This window comes from Dermacentor silvarum, chromosome 5, assembly GCF_013339745.2.
Source record: "Dermacentor silvarum isolate Dsil-2018 chromosome 5, BIME_Dsil_1.4, whole genome shotgun sequence".
In the NCBI taxonomy this organism is placed as follows: domain Eukaryota; kingdom Metazoa; phylum Arthropoda; class Arachnida; order Ixodida; family Ixodidae; genus Dermacentor; species Dermacentor silvarum.
The window spans coordinates 16,727,510-16,747,841 of NC_051158.1; the positions used below are offsets into that span (position 1 = coordinate 16,727,510).

At 44.1% G+C, this 20,332-nt stretch overlaps 1 protein-coding gene and 1 non-coding gene across 2 annotated transcripts; both read left to right on the forward strand.

Annotated features, from left to right (window-relative positions):
• Nucleotides 1–7,862: 7,862 nt before the first annotated feature.
• On the forward strand, nucleotides 7,863–12,243 carry LOC119452314 (uncharacterized). Its single transcript, XM_037714540.2, has 3 exons — nucleotides 7,863–7,876; nucleotides 10,754–11,536; nucleotides 12,100–12,243. Exons 1-2 carry the CDS (start codon nucleotides 7,863–7,865, stop codon nucleotides 11,484–11,486), a joined length of 747 nt encoding a protein of 248 aa, XP_037570468.2. The 3' UTR covers nucleotides 11,487–11,536; nucleotides 12,100–12,243.
• A 4,092-nt stretch (nucleotides 12,244–16,335) lies between these two features.
• On the forward strand, nucleotides 16,336–16,407 carry Trnaw-cca (transfer RNA tryptophan (anticodon CCA)). The gene has a single exon. It is a non-coding gene; the product is annotated as a tRNA-Trp (tRNA).
• Nucleotides 16,408–20,332: the final 3,925 nt, after the last annotated feature.

Here is a 20,332-nt window from a genome sequence, read left to right on the forward strand (position 1 = left end):
TAGAGATAATTTAATGTAGCATGGCATGGTCAACAATAATCATTATCCCCTTTAATAGACGAGAAAAAAGCTGCGGACTTATTTTAACCTTCTTTTAAGGCAATTTGTATTGACTGGTTTAACTGTTGGCGACCTAATGCAAGACTTACAGAAGAATTTATTCACAAACTTTTTGTTCTTTCTTGGAACTGGGTTGTAAATGTGAAGAAAAAGACGTGATAATAAACCAAATATCGGCTTTTTTTTTTCCTTTTAAATAAGGAAAGATCAGTTATAATTTATCTAAAACGATTTGAGGTGTCATCTGTTGTGATAAGGTTCCTGCAAAATTATGTCGCTATAATTTGTTATTAATACAAATACGCGACGTAGACTAAGATATCTGCTTCGCTGTTAAACGGCGGGCATAGTTGTCGAAGTCAACAGCATAATTAGTTTCATTTTATTTCTGAAGCAGCGAATTTCATGGAGGCTGGAGTTGGTGGCAACCATGCACAAGCAGCGCGAATTATTGTGATAAAGGATTCTTCAGAAGCTATGACGAGGCTAATAGAGATTGGCTAATTTATCATTCACATCTTTATAGGCTGAGAGGGAGGGTGGGATGAAATTATATAAAAATGCAAGAACCGCAGCTTCACGTTTGGGACATCGGAATGTAATTGCGTTATTCCCGCCCAGTAAATAATCAATCAGGGAAGAAATATAAGTTGTGCCAACTGCCTTTTCACTGATTTTTTAATAGGTGCTTGCGCACCGCGCAACACTCATGGAATTTCTTTGGTCACATTTTACGTTCTTTCGCATATGAAGTGATTGAATTCCTTGCACCATCCTGACATACTTTACACAACAATTTTTGCCTTGTAATTTCAAAAAAACAAAGTCTCGCTTTTTTGCCCATGACAGGTTACGACTAATTAAACTCAATGCACCTTAATTCTGTGAAAAAGGTTGTACTCGTATACATTCAGAGTAACACATTTATTGTGTAGAAAACTGTATTCCCTATAACCACGCGCTTTTTGCGACTCGATAACGACATTTTTGCACTTATTCTCAGTTAAACTTTTTTCTGTATCGAACAAAGACGTATGTGGGAAAAGTAGTAGTTTTTCTGCCTAATATAGAAATTCTAGTTAAAATCAAAAATATTTGGTGCCCGCTTTTGTGGCTGTTCTTACCTGAACACACCCAGCTGACTCGGCCCCTGCAGTGGCGTCATGGCGCTTTTCCACTAGGCTGGTGCATCGTTCATACAAACGGGGATCGTTTCAGATAGCAGGTGTAATTAGCGAGTAGTGCCAGAAGTGTTTTGCCCCCACCAGCTTTAAACATCTCGCTGTGTGCAATCTCGCGTGTTTGCTACCTTAGTGTACCGAAGGAAAATTACGGATACAGGAGCCCTGAAAACCCAAGGTCAATTCATTTCGTGGCTCGCTCAAAAGAGGCAAGAAAGACACAATCTGAGTCACTTGTCTTTACTGCCACAACGACAACGAGCTCGGAATGCAATGTGAATCTAATTTTGATTTTATTATTCGAAATACACAGACAATATTGATGAACATACAGAGTTCTAAAGATAAGCTTTTTTTTGGTTTCATATAACATAATGAGACATGTTTTTGTAGAATTAGCTTTAACAGTCCTGCGAGGGCATTCTGCAAAAATTATAATGGAAATGGGCAAATATTCCTTCTTAAAACACCCTTAAAATTGACAAATATATGCTACTTTCTCAATTTTTGGCATACTTGGGATTTTATTACGAAATAAATGCGCAATTTAGCTGCACATTTCTTGCCTTAATTTGCAAGTTACTATTCAAAACTTTGTCAGAAAGCCTTTCAGCTTCATCGCCTTAGCTACTATGGCCCCACGAAGCCGGGGTCAGTGAGAGCTGCTTGCTTGAAAGCAAAGTTCGGCAATTTTTCAAAAAAAAAGAAGACGGTGGGCGGCATCAGTCTGACTTTCCTTGGGCCATAAGGTCTGATGACTAAAATTACCAAAATAATGTATGGCGGTGTACAATTGCTTACTTTTCTGGAGGGATATCTTTTAAAACTTGTAAAATCTGCAAGTCGCAAAAATGATCTTCTCCACCTTTAGCTAATCTTTTTCCTGGAAATCCGTGCTCATTATCGAAATACAGAGGTCGATTCATCTCCACTTATACGTTTGCCACCTCATATAAAATTTTCGCTGAGATAAACACATAGTCAGGATCCACCGATGTATATGTCCTTATGTGAACACGCACTTACTCTATTTTCTTGGATTTCGTCACAAATGAGGATTTATAAAGTAACATAATCAGAACAGTTGACTAGTACAAATAGCTCTCTTACTATAAGTATAGCAGCAAAACCAGTGTAGGTGAATCGCGTTAAAAGCTTTGTAAGTGTTCTCTGAAAGAATGCGAAGTCCAAGAAATTGCCATGTGCTCAACATATTGAAGAGCACAAGAAACTTGCTCGAAGCAACACACACAGCTCGGGGAATGATCTTAACTAACTATCGACTTCAGTTGATGGTGCCTGGCTCTTGTCTGTCATTCTCATCCCAATTTTAGCAGTGTTCTCCGTGTTGAGTTTATGAACGTCTAAATATAATAGCAAGTATTCTATTAGACGCATTTTTGTGATAGTTTCACGCACAGTAATATCATAACAAGGTCTTGTGAAGTTTTGCTCAAAATTTTCTTATAGTAAACCATGAAATGTCACTGCATTTTCTCTAAACAAAACTCACTGAGGAAATCTCCCTGTTTTTTTTTTCTTTTCCTCAGCGGCTGCTGAAACTTATAATGGAGATGAAAGGCAAGTAACAACAACTCTTGTTTTTCTAAAAACGCATTTAGAAATATATCTATGAGCCTTCGTTTTGTTGCGAAAGCGTCAAATGGCTGATTGAGCAAAAAAGCCGGCGTCTGGCGTCTGTAGCTGCCTAAATTCCCATTGGCTGCGATGCCACGTCACGAGCTTGCCTCGACAATGGTATAAGAGATATACTATCTTACACAGCGCCCTCAACAGAGTTCCCATTGGCTACGACACCATTAATGTAACTGTATGTGATCCCTACGGCAGCAGAGTTGCGCAGAGGTCCGCCATCTTGCCCGCCGACGCATCAGTGTTCCTCCTCTAGAATGCAGGATGCGGCGCGGCTCAGCTGCCTGGTGTCTGCTTCATTCCGCGAAGGAGGTGGCGTGGCGAGTGGCAGTGCAGGCCATAGAAACTCTATGGTGCAGGTGCAGCCGTGAAGTTGGCTTTCCCTCAAAAGTATGCTTTTTGCGCATGTGACCAGATTTAGCGAATAGGGGCGCAAGCTGCGCGTTCCATCAGACGCGCAACTCTGCTCCCCTAAGGGGAGCATATACAGTAACTCTAGACACCATGGAACGAGCGCCCCTCAACGCGGTAGAGCGGGCGAAACGGAACACCAGGCACCATTGCGCCAGGTGTTGCGTGAGCGGAGAGGGTATCACCGTGACGCTACGCTACCCTCACTCTCTCTCTCGGAAGCCTGTGTTATTGGCGCGTTTCTTGACCGCGCAAGTTCTCGCCTGCGTTCTAATTGTGCCTCTATAAGGCCAAATCAAAACGCGCCAAGCGTCTTACTCGCTTGCCCGCCAGGAGTACATTACTCGAAGGGCCGCTCAGCGATGTTCAATTGGAAATCGGAGAAGCATATTTCTTGAAAAAAAAACAATTTCTTATGCAACTGTGTGTGTCGCCCCCTCTGCCGGTTCGCCGCTTCACTTAGACTACAACATGTGTATATTTTTTTCATGGAATGTTGCCCTTCCGCGATAGCCATGTCACTGATTTATACTTGAAGCGAAGGAACGGATTTTGAACATATATCTTGGGCACCAACCCAGATCTAAAGCTGTGCAGGCAGAATGTAAACAGAAATAGTGTGTAAAATGGCAAGAAAACGTAATATATTTCAATTGATAATGTTTGCTGTAAGCTGAAGTTATCGCCACTCCTATCTGACGCAGGACACGGCAAGGAATTGCCACTTCTCAAGCACTAAATGCACGGTTGATCCACATAGGTCGCGAAGCTTCGGGCGAAAAGTGGTTCGGGACCAATTGTCACCAACATCAGCAAGGGTGGTTATGGGAGCAGCGATTGAAGCGCGACTATGTTTGGAGGGAATAAACACTGGGAAAGAAAAAAAGCGTTTTATAATTAAAGCGAGACGCAGTTCGATTCATTCAACGAAAATAAAATTCCTAATCCATTTTATATACGCATGGTGATAAAAGAAGATAGAAGTCTATTTTACTTGATCATTATCAATAAATACCTTATTTCGGCGCCTGGTGGGCGTTGACGCCGCTATCACTTGCAATGCAATGCAGCTCTTGGAATGCGTGCACGGAAAGGCGCGCTCGTAAAGTTCACCTGTATACAATACGCCCCCCTCACATGTCTTGTTGTTTTGCATGTCGACGTCTGTCTGAATTAGGTGACACGGGTAGTTTTATTGTTTCTTAACCTGTGCAGTCAAAATTAGTGAGTTGCGAGCGGCAGATACTTGTTTACTGTAGTTTTTTTTCGGGCGACAGCGCTGGCCGACGGGCTTGGCGCCCGACGAAAGGACGAGTACTCTACGCAATCTACGCCCAAAGCGTTCGTCGGCCTCCAAAGAAAGTATGTTCTGTGCAGCGATGCAATTTCGACACCGGTACGGCTGACCTTTTCCTACATCTCTTTCCGCGCTGAAAGCTCGGAACACCCATCATGTCGAATGGCGGGGCATTTGACTATACAGCTCTAATGGCAGGCCTCCGAAAACAAATTTCGCGCCTATGAGAACAAAATGACGTCACTTCTGTTTTTAACGGATATGACGTCAAATTATTTTTTCTTCCGCCGGAAGTGTTCCCTCCTCACACAGATGGCGCTAAGCGCCATGAACCGCCAATAAGCCGCCATGTTTTGAACATATGGGCTTCTATGGAAGCTTCGCTACCAGGTGTATTTACCTTGCTAAATGCGCCTTTAGATTATGGAAACCTAAGCAGATGAAACCCTCTTGAAACCAATGGACACATTTGCGTGCACCTAACTGCTTACATTTCCAATTAACTTAACAAAATATCCAGGGATATCTAACCACGTACTTCTTACGGGTTCTCATAAGAAGTGGTTAGGTGTCCTCGGTTTCAAAAGGGTTTCATCAGCTTAGGTTTCCATAATCTAAAGACGCATTTAGGGCTTGAGAAGTGGCAATTCCTTGCCGTGTCCTGTGTCAGATAGGAGTGGCGAGAGCTTCAGCATACAGAAAACATTATCAATTGATATACATATAACATTTCCTTGCCATTTTATACAATTTTTCTGCTTACAATCTACGTGCACAGCTTTAGACTTGGGTTGGTGCAAGAGATATACATGCATGTTCAAAATCCGTTCCTTCGCTTCAAGTATAAATCAGTGACATGACCATCGTGGAAGGGCAACATTCCATGAAAAAAATGTGCAGATACAGGGCACATGTTGCAGGCTATGTGAAGCGGCGGACACCTCGACGAAAAGAGAACAAAGTCCAAAACTATGCAACGGATCAGGCTAAGCAAATTAGTACACCACGCGAAGCAAAGCAGTACTGCCGCAGCACTTATAGAAGGCCTTGCCAAACGGTACTTACCGCTTAAATTGGGGCAATCTCGTAGCTTACAAAGGAAGAACTACGATGGTGTCCCAAACTCGGAGCTAGATGCGGACTTCACAGAAAGCGAAGTACGCTTCGCAATTCACAACCTCAACAGTAACTCTGCAGCAGGCCCCGATGGTATCACAAATCGGACTCTCCGAAATTTAGACGAGACACATCGGTCACTTTCTTAACGCAACAAATCAACGAAGCCTGGAAATCCGGCCATCTACCTGCAGAGTGGAAGCATGCCAACACGGTCCTCATCCCAAAACCGGGCAAGCCGCTGGGGCTACCAAACCTTAGGCCGATCTCACTAACGTCCTGCCTTGGAAAACTAGCCGAACACGTCATCCTGAACCAACTATCGGAATACGTAGAGGAAAAGGAGTACTTCCTCTACAATATGATCGGCTATAGGCCGGGTCTCTCAACGCAAGACGCTATGCTAAGAATCAAGAAAAGTCTGCTGGATCGCCCCACATGATACACCAAGGCGCTACTAGGACTTGACGTGGAGCAAGCTTTTGACAACATCCAACATCAAGCCATTCTCAAAGCCATATCTGAACACAATCTCGGAACACGTTTCTACCACTACGTCAAGGCGTTTCTAGAGGATCGAACGGCCACTCCCCGGGTAGGCGAGCACGTCTCGGAGATCTTTGAACTAAGCGATAAGGATACACTGCAAGGCTCGGTACTTTCGCCATTCTTATTTAACTTGGCGGTGACAAAGCTCTCTCGCGCACTGGGTGAAATCGCCGACGTGGAGCACACCATATACGCAGACGATGTCACCATCTGGAGCACTGGTGGCAGTGATGCGGAATTAGAATCTCGCATGCAAGAAGCCATCTCGGTTACTGAAGCCCATCTCACCCCAATGGGACTTCGCTGCTCTTCCAAAAAATCCGAGCTGCTCATCTACCGTCCCCCAAGACCAGGGCGGCCGTCCAACGACTGGCGCAGACACCACACTCCATGCATTGAGTTGCACGACAGGGACGGAAATCGCAGACATACGGTTGACAAAATACGAATCCTAGGACTAATCATCCAAAGTAACGGCTCCAACTGGGTGATGCTGGACAGCATCAATATCAAGATTGCGAACGCGATCCGAATGTTTCAGCGCATCATGAATAGGCACAGGGGACTGAGCGAGGACAACGCCATTAGAATGGTCCACGCTTTTGTACTCTGTCACATCACATACGTGGCTGCGATGCTCAACTGGAAAAAAGAACACCGGAAAAGGCTCAAAGTACACATACGACGAGCTTTCAAGACAGCGTTGGGGCTCCCCGATAATGCCTCCACTGATCTACTCTTACAGCTAGAAGTGTACAATACCCTTTCCGAAATCATCGAGGCTCAGCACACGGCACAGATCGCACGCCTATCAAGCACCAAAGCGGGCAGAGAGATTCTCGTCAAGCTCAGCCTGAACACCATAGCGGAAAGAGACAACGTCTTGCAGTTAGCTAAAGTCATGCGAGAAGCAATTAAAGTGCTCCCCTTCCCAAGAAACGTACACCCGATCCACAATCAAGGAAGAAGACTCGCCAGCGCCAGAGCCCTCGCGGCAGACGCGACAAGGTTTACCGACCACACAGCTTTCGTGGATGCTGCGTACATACCGGGAAATCACGCCTACTCGGTAGCAGTAATCGACGGACACGGGCGATCGCGCAACTCACTCACGCTTTACACTAAGAAGCCAGATGTAGCTCAACAAGCAGCGATAGCACTAGTTCTCAAAGACTCGAGCTTCACAACTGTATACAGCGACTCTAGAGCAGCCACTCGAGCTTTCGCCAAGGGCGGGATAGACAAGACGACGCTACGAATCTTAGGCGGAAGTAACATCACCGATCACTCGATCGTATGGTTGCCGGCACACATGGGCAGCTTAGGGGGCGGCCTGCGGAATCTCAACGAGATCGCACACGAGGCGGCGCGAGGACTCGTCGACCGCGTCCCTCCGGTTTACCCCGCTACCCCACATATCTAGTACAGAGATCAATTATTCACTTACAATGAGCTCACTAAGCACTTTTGTCTAAGCAGACGAGAGTTCCCCCTCCCGGATAAGAAATTAACGCGCAGCCAATCAGTCACGCTACGCTTGCTCCAAATAAACTCATACCCCAACCCCTGGCGCATGAATCACATCGACTCAGACTATGACGGACAACATGTATGTGAACATTGCAGTGAACGAGTTGACTTGAACCATATGCTGTGTGGTTGTGCATCGAGTGACGATTACGCCAAGAACAAGGAACATTGGGACATATTGCTAAAAATTGCTTCACTACACGACCAACTTCGGGCTGTCCAGAAGGCCCGCGTGGCGGCGGAGAGCTTCGGGCTCTCTGTGCCGACGTGGGAGGTGCCCTCTGCACCTGGCGCCCAGCCGAGTGTCCTTCAGGACCCCTTCTTTGGGAAATAAAGTTTTACCACCTCCACCACCAAGCGGCGGACAGGCAGAGGGGGCGACACACACAGTTGCATAAGAAATTTTGTTTTTCAAGAAATATGCTTCTTAGATTGGTGGACCATGAATGGGAGATCTTAACTGAAAGCCCAAATTAGATGTGTTAATACATCGAACCAGTTTAACAAAGCCTAACATTGCTCTAACAAGTGTGTTGGTTCAATTACCATTCTGCGTAATTTGGTAAAATCACCGAACCACCAGTGTTTCTGCGTCCTCTTTTTTTTTCTGATCATTTAGTTTTGTTCACCGTACGCATTCTCTAGCCCCTATTGTAATGCGAAGCATTCTTGGCCTCATTCTTGACACTTTGCGGCAGGTAGGTAGCTACGTAGGTTCCTGTCTCACCTCACTTTCATAAAACAAAATGGATTTACGATGACGGAATCGAACCCCTGACGTCGAGCGCAAGAGTCCGCTGCTCTAAACATTAGGCCACAATTTTCTTTTCTGTATCTTTTTTTTTTTTACTTTTTCTTTATACTAGGCTGAACAGGCCAGTTCTCGGCCGATTGGGCCGCGATCGCACCCATACTGCTCTCGTTCCAAAGCCAGCCAGCTCTTTGAAATACCCGGAACGTACGCCCCGTGCCGCTTCCTCGTCTTTTTTTTACGTGTGACACTTCACGCTCAGAGGCGCCGCGTTAGGCTGCACGATCTCCGGGACCGGCCCACTTTCTTCAATACTTTCCTCGTACCACGCTACGTAGAATTTGGGCGACCTTGTACCGGCTTCATGATCGCCCAAGTTGAAGTCGGTACAAGGTCGCCCAATTTCTACGTAGCGTGCTACGAGGAAAGTACTGAACCGACTTCATGTCAGTTCAGTACTTAGATTTAGGTGCGCGTTAAAGAACCCATGGTGGTCCAAATTATTCCTGAGTCCCCCACTATGGCGTGCCTCATAATCAGATCGTAGTTCTGGCATGTAAAACCTCATAATTTTTTTAGTGATAGCCCAAGTTAGTTATGCTTTAACTGTGCTAGCATTGTAGCAAACGTTCAATAACCCCAGGTGGTCAAAATTAATCCGGAGCCCTCCATTAAGGCGCGCCTCGTAATCAGAACTGGTTTTGGCACGTAAAACCACAGAAAGAAGAACAAGAATTAGGCTATAGCATTTGTTGGCTGGGGTACAGATTTACACCCCTTACATCACATAGCGTAGCCAGATACGTACGACTGCACAAAACGCAGTCGCTGATGACGTCACAATCTGCGTTTCTCTCGTACACGCTCGTACACTACCTTTGTAGCAACCAATAATTGCCTGGCGTAGAAATCATGCCATGGCCGCCATACGATCCTCTTCAACGTGGTCGTCGTGGTTCTCCTGTCGTCACAGAAACGTACGCTCGAGAACCACACACACAACTCAATTTACACAAACACTTCGGTCCACCTCGTATTGCTTTGTGGAACCCCAAAGAATGCTAGATAGCCAGGTACCTGCAAAATACTTCGCATACCATTGATTCCCACAGTGGGTGGGGTCTGCACCATTTTTTTTTCTTTTCATATCATGCTGAAACGTTTTTTCTATTCCATATAATAATCGACACTTACATTTCGTTGGGCGCCCTGCCGGAGCAGCTCTGGGCCGTCCAGCGAGCCCACGATGCGGCCAGGGATTTAAAACTCCTGGTCCCAACATGGGAGTAGCCCGTTCTATGGGGCCTTGCGCCCCGTAGCCCGTAGGACCTTTCAGTAAAGTTATTCCATCCATCCATCTGTGAATGCCCTGCACTGAATGTTGCCCTGCTAAGAGCGTGTTAAGAAAGCCCCCTTGGTAGATTTGAGCGACATGTGCATACTTAGGGGGCAGCATACATGAGACAGAATGTGCTCGTCTCAATGCGTGCTCTATTGTTAATTAACATCTTAATGTACGTAACATTGTTCATAATGGTCCCTTTGCACAACGAATAATACAAAAAATAAGCGTCTTTACTTAAGACTTAAGCTTAAGACTAAGTAGAATGCAGCGTTCACGCTTCAAAAACATATATTTATTATTTGCTATTTAGTTTGTGTTTATTCCTGCCTCCCAACTGTTGGTCCATTCTCCACTGTGGGTACGTGCTATGTTTAAGTTGCAAAAACAAATGCAAATGCACCATCCATGCACAACTTTCGACGAGAATCGTCCTTCTCTTAGATCTAATAAACAGGACACTGGGTGCACAACTCTGGTCTTCACGTTTTCAAAAAGTTACAGCTTTACAAAGAAAGACGTTGACAAAAAAGAAAGCTCACATACTGCTCTGAAATTTGCGAGAACTTGCCACGCCGAAAAAAAAAACCTTCCGAAAATTTTCATCCAGAGTTTCTACATGAACGCAAGTGGTACATTCTGTTCAAACCCGGCAGATTGCCTATATAATCAAGATAAATTTTCATTTACAAGATTTCCGTAAAAGATAACGCAAAAAATTCATTACCCGTCACAGTCGCGGCGTGAAAAGTTATACATACCAAAATAGGCGAAGTTATTGCAGGGACGAAAAAAAAACTTAGAATAAATTGATGATAGTACTACTGCAATAACACTATATTTCTGCGTTCACTAATCCACAGTGCCAATCTGAATAGCGACCAGGACGATGACATTGCTGAAGAGATCCGCAGGAGTGAAGCAGCAACAGCAGCAGCAGCGCCCAATGCATATCAAAGGCCAGAAACAACAGCAGCACAGCAGCAGCGCCCAATGCATATCAAAGGCCAGAAACAACAGCAGCAACGCCCAATGCATATCAAAGGCCAGAAACAACAGCAGCAACAACAGCAGCAAGAGCGCCCAATAGACATCAAAGGCCAGCAACATCATCCGCGACCACAACGTATACAGGAGCCTCAAGAAGCACACTTTCTCCAGCGTTACGAGCGTCCGCAACGTCAGCAGCGTCCGCATCGCCAGAAGGGCCCAAAGAGGCCAAAACGTCCTGGTTCCCGCTTATCGGCTTACAAGGGACAACATAAAGGACAGCACCAGTATCCCCAGTATCCTCAGCGCCCGCAGTACCCGCAGGTTCCATCCCGCCCAGACTGGAAGGGTGGCCAAAAGGGACATCACAAAGGTTCAGGTCAGAAGGAAACTGACAGCATGTCAGAATCTGACGAATACTTTGGTGGTGTTAAGGATACGAAGGGCCAGAAGTGGCGACCCATCGAGCCAGCTTGGAAGAAAGGCATCAAAGGAGGTCAAAAAGGACAGGCTTACGACGTTGGTGCCTACGAAGACTACGCCGAAGAGGAGAACAGGGATGACGAAGCAAGTTTCGAAGAAGAGGAAGAAGAGCTGGAAGAGTAGAGAAGAACAGGCCTGAGGAAACGACCTCAGTTTCCATGTAAAAACGCCGAGTAAGTATGGCGCGGAGACACCTATACCAGCTTAATTCAGCAGTTTTTCAAAAGGCGTAGCGCTAACAAAATGGTTGTAAGTGATTAAGGATGGCAGGAGCTCTTGTCGCGACCACGCTATCTTTCATGCTCAGTGCGAACACTTGAACAATTTCGCAAACGAAAGGACGTGATTAGCTTTCGGCATTTTCAGGTGGTGTCCCCTTGTCAAGTACTAACCGAACAGTGCTACTTGGTGTCAGTGATCCAAATAGAACGGGTGTATTTAATTGTGGATGAGTCATGGCTGACACAGTGAATGTGGTTCTAACTGGCAACAGGCAGTCCTGCAAATATCACAGAATGGTCTATTCGCGAAGTGAACTTTTAGTGTAAAAATCTTTCTCATGATTACTATAGGTTATTGTGTATAACGTGTGGGCGTTCTATACTTAGAAAAAGTTAGAAATGTGAACTTTCGTAACACTAGTGACAGCTATATGTTCTGCTAAGATGCACACGAAAAACTGCATTTTGCGAAAATAAACTCCTGCTTCCTTTTTCCCGCTTTTGTTTTATTTCAGGACTTGGACCCCTGCTTCCCCCTCCATATCATGTACATGGGTTTACTTTTTTCGGTCAAATAAAGGTCAGCTCAACTGTAAGCAGCCCATTCCACTGAACCATACAAGCTGGCTGAGAATAAACATGTTCTATTTTCATCTCTACCGATAAACGAGTGTGATCAATGACATTGCATGACACAATGACTTTGACATGCATCAGAATTCAACCGCTACAAGTAGCGTAGTGGTGCACTCTTAGTATATAGTTAAGCTCCAAGAAGACTTATGAACTCCTCATTCTTGCTCCTAAATTCCCAGACGTGTTAATATCGAAGCCAAGTTTTATGGGATAACTTCCCATGGACCTTATTACAAAAAAATCCTCTATATAAAAAATCTAACCACGTCTGTTTCATCAGTCTATAGACCTTGTGTTCAAGTTTCCTGCGATCAGCGCACTGAACCACGTCACTTCTAGGCATATCAATTTTCTACATCATTAGTAAGCTTTCCCTCCTTTCAGATGTCTAAGAGAGTCAGGTTCAGAGCTACTGTTTACGCAAGAAAGATTCGAAATCGCAACGCAAGAGAGATCTAATTTTGACTGTGATTTCAATGGCGCTCAGGAGTCACTGAATATGACTGACAACCCATGAGTACACGTTTTCTTGTGAATAATTTAAGGCCAAGATCATCGTTCCTGCCTTTATCAAGTTAGGATAAACTAACAAACCTACGGTAATTGAGAGAGACGTGACATTACTAAGTGTTGCATGATCGCACTAACACTTCTCAATCCGACTGCTGCAACACTTTAGACACGGTCAGCAAACACAAAGCATGTTATAGGAAGCAAAAGACAAGAGAGTTCTGATATAACTGATTGTTCGTAGGAACATGAAATTCGTATCATATCCGCCATTAATATGGCAAGAATGCACCTGAGCTTTCGCGAAGTCACGTTATGATTGAAGCTTCCGCATTGACAACCCGTAAACGGCGCTGCAAGAAATTGAGAGAAACTGGTATGTTCGAATGGCCCCTCTAAATTAAATTGTGCAGCGCCGTTACGCATTTCTGGTATCTCGGTTATAACCAAATAAAAATAAATGCTGGCACTTTTAGGCCACGTATTCGTTACTTTTCCTTTTCATTGTTTTTTCATGTTATTGCAGCGTTATACGTTAAAAATGGACGCGCTCTTTGCTTGAACCACTGCCACGTCGTACGGATTTCATGTATAGTTTTATTCCAGCAAGATCGGCTAATTACTAGTCTGGCTGATATTATGCACCTGAGCAACACACTCCGAAAGGGTACACGTATATTATGCGATATCTGCTTGCTTTGAATGCGAGCAATTTCCCGCTGGCACCGGGCGCTTTGTTCGTTGACGCGCCGCTGCTTGCGCAGCTGTTTCTACGAAGTAGAACAAAAGACTTGCGAAAACGCAGTATACAAGACGTGCTGCGATAGAAGTTGGGTGAAAAGGGCTTGGCGTTTTCGCCCTAGGACAGCTGGCGGCTTTGTAAGCGCATAACAAACCAATATAGCACAACACGTTCACAACAAATAACGCAGAAATGGTCACCTGCACCAACATAACAGTGCAACGAATAAAAACGGTAACAAATCCCGAATTCTATCATGAACACGAAGTTTAGTCCAACCAGCTCAAGCAAAAAAAAAAAAAAAAGAGGGAGTGGTGACTTAGCGGCAGATGCTATTGAAATGTGTTAGTGTTACGTCACACTCAATGAGTTTCCAGATCCATAATTTAAACCGTGGTCACCACATTGCGAAGTGTTGCTCAGGAGCTCATTTGACATACGTCCTGCCTGTTCGAGGAGCTTAGTACGACTGACGGGGGTCTGGAGCCGACCACTGTCAGTTGCAATATTGTTTATAATTGCGTGGTGATATACCTCTACCACGTGGTCGGATTTGCCTACATGCCCTTTTTTGCTATTTTGACACCCCTAGTGCTAACCCATTAAAAGGTAACTTCTTGGGGACATTATGCCAGTTTGCCGCAGCAAAAACGTGTCTGGCAAGACAATAATTCCTCAGGACTTGTTATGTCGTCCGTGCTACAGCCGGATAGAATGTTATACCTACTTCCGTACCGTGATGTTGTGATACATTCAGCGACCATCGCATATGAGTCATGATTATACTGCACCGTCCCCATTACAGATTACCCCATCCGGAAGAATCGTCTCAAAGATGAAAAGGGAGCGATGCGCGTTGTTATAAGTTAATCCTGTATGAATAGCCAACCCAAAATATTGTTGTTGTTTTTTTATTCCAGACCTCTATGATTACGAAAACGCATGCCTGTCTCAGGGGCCATCCGCTACGGTATAGCTTAGTGGCTATGGTGTTGCGCTCCTGAGCTCCAGGTTGCTGGTTCGATCCCGACCACGGCGGTTGAATCTCGATATAGGCTAAATGGACAAACGCTTGTGTATTTAGATTTAGATGCACGTCAAAAGACCCCAGGCATGGAAAATTATTCCGAAGTCCCCACCACATTATACGTTGAATATGCACGCGCTCTCTTTGCTCGAACCAGTGTCGGGTCATACGCATTTCGCATACAGTTAAACCTCAGCATTATTGGTTATTAACTTGTCTATCTTATATAATGCACTCGAGCAGCCCACTCCGAAAGGATGCACATATATTATGCGACATCTGCTTGCTTTGAATGCGAGCAATTTCGTGCTGACACCGGGCCTTTTGCTCGTTGACGCGCAGCTGCATGCTGCAATGGCATTGGGAGGGGCAGTTGCTTGCTCGTTGACGCGCAGCTGCGTGCGCGTCAACGCGCAAGCAACTGCCCCTCCCAATGCCACTGCAGCATGCCCCTGCTATTAAGATTGTGGGTTTCGCGCGCAACAACCCCAGAAATAAATTTTACTTTATCTCAGGCGGCGTGCTCATGTGCCTATCACCGAAGCCGCCACAACCTGCGCCAGATGGTTGAAGATGTTCTTTCCACGCCATTTGAGAGCGCAGCTCTTAGGGCCCCGCCCCGTTCCAGCGGCGAGCGTCGGCGTCGTCCCTAGGTGTACTATGGGCATCCCTAGGCGTCCCTCGTAACCTTAGCGAACGAGCACAGCAAAGGATGAAAGCGAACGCGCAGCGCAGGGGGAGGGGAAAGACGGCGATAGCAAAGCGAGGAGGAAAGCGGAGGAGGATAGTATAGCGAAAGCGTGAAAAGAAAGGCGCAGTGCTGCGCAAGACTGGCTTTGCGACGGCGATGGCTACGAGAAGGCGCCAGAGTTGCACGTGTCGTCTGTATGGAAACAAAGCTCTGCATGAGCGGAGGTCTGTCTGCGGCGACTGCTGTGAATCGCGCCCACGCGGCACCCACGCGCTGCCTCTCGCGATCTCCCGATAAGCTAATAAATGTTATTTCTCTCTCTCTCCCGATAAGCGAAGCCGTCGAGTCACACTTTGCAACGCGCCGCACGAGACAGATTGTCCGCGCCAGCCAATATACCGCGAAATGAAAACACATATACAGCGGCGCTCGAATTTTGCATTAGGGAGTATCGTAATCGTCGGTGATTTTTTTTGTCTCTTTGGAGGCCCATTTTACTATTTACTCAGAAGCAATGTCTGAACAGCTCTGAAGCACAAGTTCTGAAAGACTGCTAGGGCGGATAAATGTGAGTTGTGAGGCCTTTTGAAGCTAAAGTGATAAGGTATATAATTTTCGCAAGGAGTTTGGTGCGCGTTATGGGGTGTTGCAACCAGCGAATGAGCATGGTGGACTGACACACATTTAAGGCCCAGTAGATATTTTGGTATAAGGTTCTTCTGTAAGTTACCGTCTTTTACCTAGGCGGGTCAAAACGTGCGAAAATGGGCCAAGGAGAGTGCCTTGCCTAGTAGTGAGAGCACAATTGCAGTTTTTCATCAGCAATTAGGTTTGTTCTCTATTGCAAAACAAGCCTCTCTTTTTCTTCTTCGTTTCTCGTGTATTTATGTCTTTATTGCACCCATTTAAACGTCGGAAATGAACGCCATCTTTTCTTCCTAATGCTTCACATTTTAGAAACTGACAGATACCCACACTCACCTTCAACATTTGGGCCATCGAGACTGTTTTCCTCTCCTGGCCACTTTGTCTTAATATGAGGAGTTCTCTGATAAATAAAAGTGCTCTATTTTTCAGAAAAACAACTTTTAGCCGGCAGTGCAAAGCGAATAACAACTGCATTGGTGAAGTACTCACGTACGGAGGACTCGGTGGCGCAACGGTAGCGCGTCTGACTCCAGATCAGAAGGTTGCGTGTTCGAATCACGTCCGGGTCATGTTTTTTTTTTTTTCTTTAAGCAGTGTCTGTTCAACCTAGAATATTTTATCGAACAGGACAGAAAGGGGGGGAGGGGGAGCGATATAAGTGTATACGGGTACAAATAGTCCATTCGCTCTCCTATTTCTTCAGTTTATACGTGCAGCACAAAAATTACACAAGAATCCTAAATCATTTTTGCATATATATATACAGCTTGTAGTGCCAGTGCTTGCAGTGGCTTATGTGGAGGTTGGTTGTTGTGTGAAGAACTACGTTAACTGAGTAAGAAGATAGAAGATATTTTACTACAGCCTCCCTCCCGTTCCTTTTTAGTTATTTTTTAGCTGGCAGCGTTTGCTGTTATTCGTATAATTAAAATAGTACTCCGAAGTTACACTTCTCGTTTTGAATGAGATTTTACAATATTTTTTCGAAAGTTGCGTCTTATTTCCCTGGACCATAAGCAACAACGCAAAACAAAAGTTGCATAAAAGACGACGCATGACCAAACAAATGACAAGTAGCTGTCATTATCATTATTTGCACTCTTGCCTGTTGAAAGCATTCGTTTTGTTCCCCGTGCGCTTTGACGTCACCAAAGACGAGCTTGGTATGAGTGTTGATTTTGCAATGTTTTCTTTTTTTTTTGTATATCATACTGCCGAGACCAACAAAGAAACGTTTTTATTGTAATCACTTCGAATATTTGAAATTTTGAAGCTAAGTAGATGGGCATCTAAGTAGAATATCTGCCAGGTACAAAGAGGAAAAAACAAAGTTTGATGCTCTGTTGTCAGATAGTGAGATAGACAGAGCACCTTTTCCCTGAAATGCAGTATTTTCTACATATCGCTTACCAGCCGTAGGGCATCCGAAAGAAGTATTACAGTTACCACCGCTTGTGAAATATAGATGTATTTGAAGCTCAGATATATTTGAAAGTATTAAAAATGGCTGTTTTCAGAAAACTTGTTAAATTAATCCAAACGTGCCTCATTCCATTTTGCATCATTGACAGCAGAAATAACATCATAATGAAAAATAACTGTTGTTTCTTTCCACTCCAAACAGTACATAGGACGCGTCAGGCTTTCGCCAAGCTACGACTCCAGTACTGCTGAATTTATGATAATATACAAAAGAAGTGTGCCCTCCGTAACACTACCCCTGTGATATATAAAAGGAAAACACATGACCATTCAATTCAGTTCATTCATTTTTTTTTTCATTCGTTTATTTTTCGAAGTGGTACGTGACAATAGCTATAAGGCTTGTCAAGCCATACTACTTGTTAAGTGACGGTTAGCCACTTTACATACGCCTATTGTTTGATGCAACTAACTTTGTCACCGGTATGAATTCATCTGCTGCTCCTAGCATGTAAGCATGTAAACAGAAATGTCTCGGGAAATAAGCAGGAAAGTTTACAGCTTGGTAATTCCACGCGAAACGTCCATGACCCTAAAAGTTACCATCGCAGATTCTCTTGGGAAAAATTCGGCTTGTTGGTGATTGTCTGAATGAGGTTTCACCAAAGTATTTTCTGGGGAAAAAATATTGCGTGACGTAAGTGCTCTTTGAGGTTCCCGCGAAGCAAAAGTTTGGTGGAGGTAATTTTTAATCATATGTGAAGATAGGTAGAAGGACAAAGCCTATTTTAGAACATTGTATTGGCGTGGTTCATTCATGCGACGTCATAGGTGAACTCATTTATGAATCGGCTCAGTAGAAAAGGAAAAATTCGTTTGCTTTCAGACATTTTTTCCCTTAAACTGCGTTAACATTTTAGCCACAATACTTTCTTACTGTTTTTCTCCGGTTGCAATATGTATGCAAAAAAAATAAGGTTAGATTATGAAATCAAATACATTTCCAGAATATTACTTCCAAATTGGACAGAATGAGACATCTTGAAGATGTTCAGACTTAAATTAAGCATTAGGGCCCTCCAGATAGAAATACGTGAGATAATTCAATGTACGCACAAACCTTTCAGCTTGTTATGTAGAAATTTTAATTCAGGTACACTTGCTTTGAAGCTACAGAAACATTTTTGAAGTTTACAACCAATCTCACTGGTAGGCACTCCTAATTTCAGAACACTTAAGCGCCGCCGGCTATTTTTCTGGCAAGATATGCGCTGTGGCTATATGCAAAGCCAATGCCTGTTGTGCCGCTTTCGTCAAACTTCATTTGACGGTAGTGTAAACACATCGTGAACGGCACATGTTCATCACTTCAATTTTGGGGCCCGGTGCCATCGGGTGGTCGAACAGAGCAAAGATGTGAGCTTTTGCAGTGGTAGCTAGTCGCTAACTTAGCCTCATTCTGTTCTGCGCGGAGGAAGAATAATCACACGGTCATTTCTTTCTCTGCTTCACGTAGCCGCGAGGGCATTCAACATTCAATGAGCACAAACGGATACTTTTCTGCCATTTACCATGCATAAAATAGCATGCGCCTTTATTTTATGCATTAATACTTCATAATCACAGCAAGAATTGAAATGGGACCCTACGTGTTTTGCTGTGAAGACGCAGTTGAGTAGTGCGTACTTGGGAGATTTTGTGGACTTCAAAAATGTTGGTCGCCTCAAACAAAATTTACTCGAAATAACATTACTAGATCTCAAGTTGAAAGGTTTATTGAAATAATGCCCTAGCTCACGTATTTTTAGGTGGAGGGCCTCCACGCTTCATTTAGGTCCGAACATTGTCAAACAGTGACTTTTTGGCAATCTTGGAAGATATTTTCTAATGATTGTCTAACATTATCTTTAGCATCAACTATATCTACAGAAAGAAGTGAGAAATTATGGTGGCTTAAACAATAACCATGTTTATGCGAAAAAATTCTAAAAGCGCACACATCATTGCGTTTTTTATTGAGTTAATTAGACGTGGAAAATTCATAAAGTTGTTCACCTATGTCATCACGGGGAAGAACCTCGCTAGTAGAATATTCTAAAACAAGATTTGTTATAGTACGTAGTTTCACACTTGAGATTAAAATTTACCTTCAACCAAAATTCTCCTTCTTTGTGGAAACTTCAAAGAGTGCTTAGGTCGCCAAAACTTTTCTTTCGTGAAAAATACTTCGGCGAAACCTGATTCACACAAGCCAACTAGCTCAATATGTTCCAAGGGAATCAGCGATGGTTGCTTCAGGGTCCGAGATGTTTCCCGGTGACTGGCCCCACTGCCATAATACGTCTCTATTTGGCAAAAGTATAAAAAACAAAGAAGTTTTCATGAAGGAAGACAAGTATTGTTGACCACTCTAGACAACTAGAGCTCTCACGTAGCTGAGGTGTCAATCATTCAGCTACGACGCCGTTACTGATGAGATTGCTTCACATAATAAAGTAAACATATCCCTTCACTATTATTATCACAACTGGCAGTGAAAACCATCCTGCAGATTTTAGGAGAACATGTGATATATCCAGCTGACGATACCTTGAAATAAGTCGGAAAATAGGTCATTACTCAAAATTCGTATCGCAACCGGCAGTGTAGATAGTTCAGATAGTCCTTCAGACTGTAGGAAATGAGCGTCTAATATCTACTGCTCACAATATCTTTAAATAGGTCGAAAAACGTTAAATGCCTACTTTTGTCTTCAGCCCTTTCGTTCAGTAAGTCGTATTAAAATGCGAAGCCATCCATGTGAATGACGAACTTAGGTAGAAAATCCACAAGGGAGAATACACTTGTGCAACTCACAACTGAAATAGTTATTTCTACGACACCAGCATTTATATGTATGCACAACCACAAGAGCAAGAACTTCAGCATTGCAAACAACGTTGCATTAGCCACGATTCCAAGATCAGTTCACCACGTCTCCAAACAGTGTAGGCTGGTAGCATGAGATACAAGGTAATGATACATTCCACTTTTTAACCATCTGCGGAGCACGTGCCTTATTAATGAGCGTGT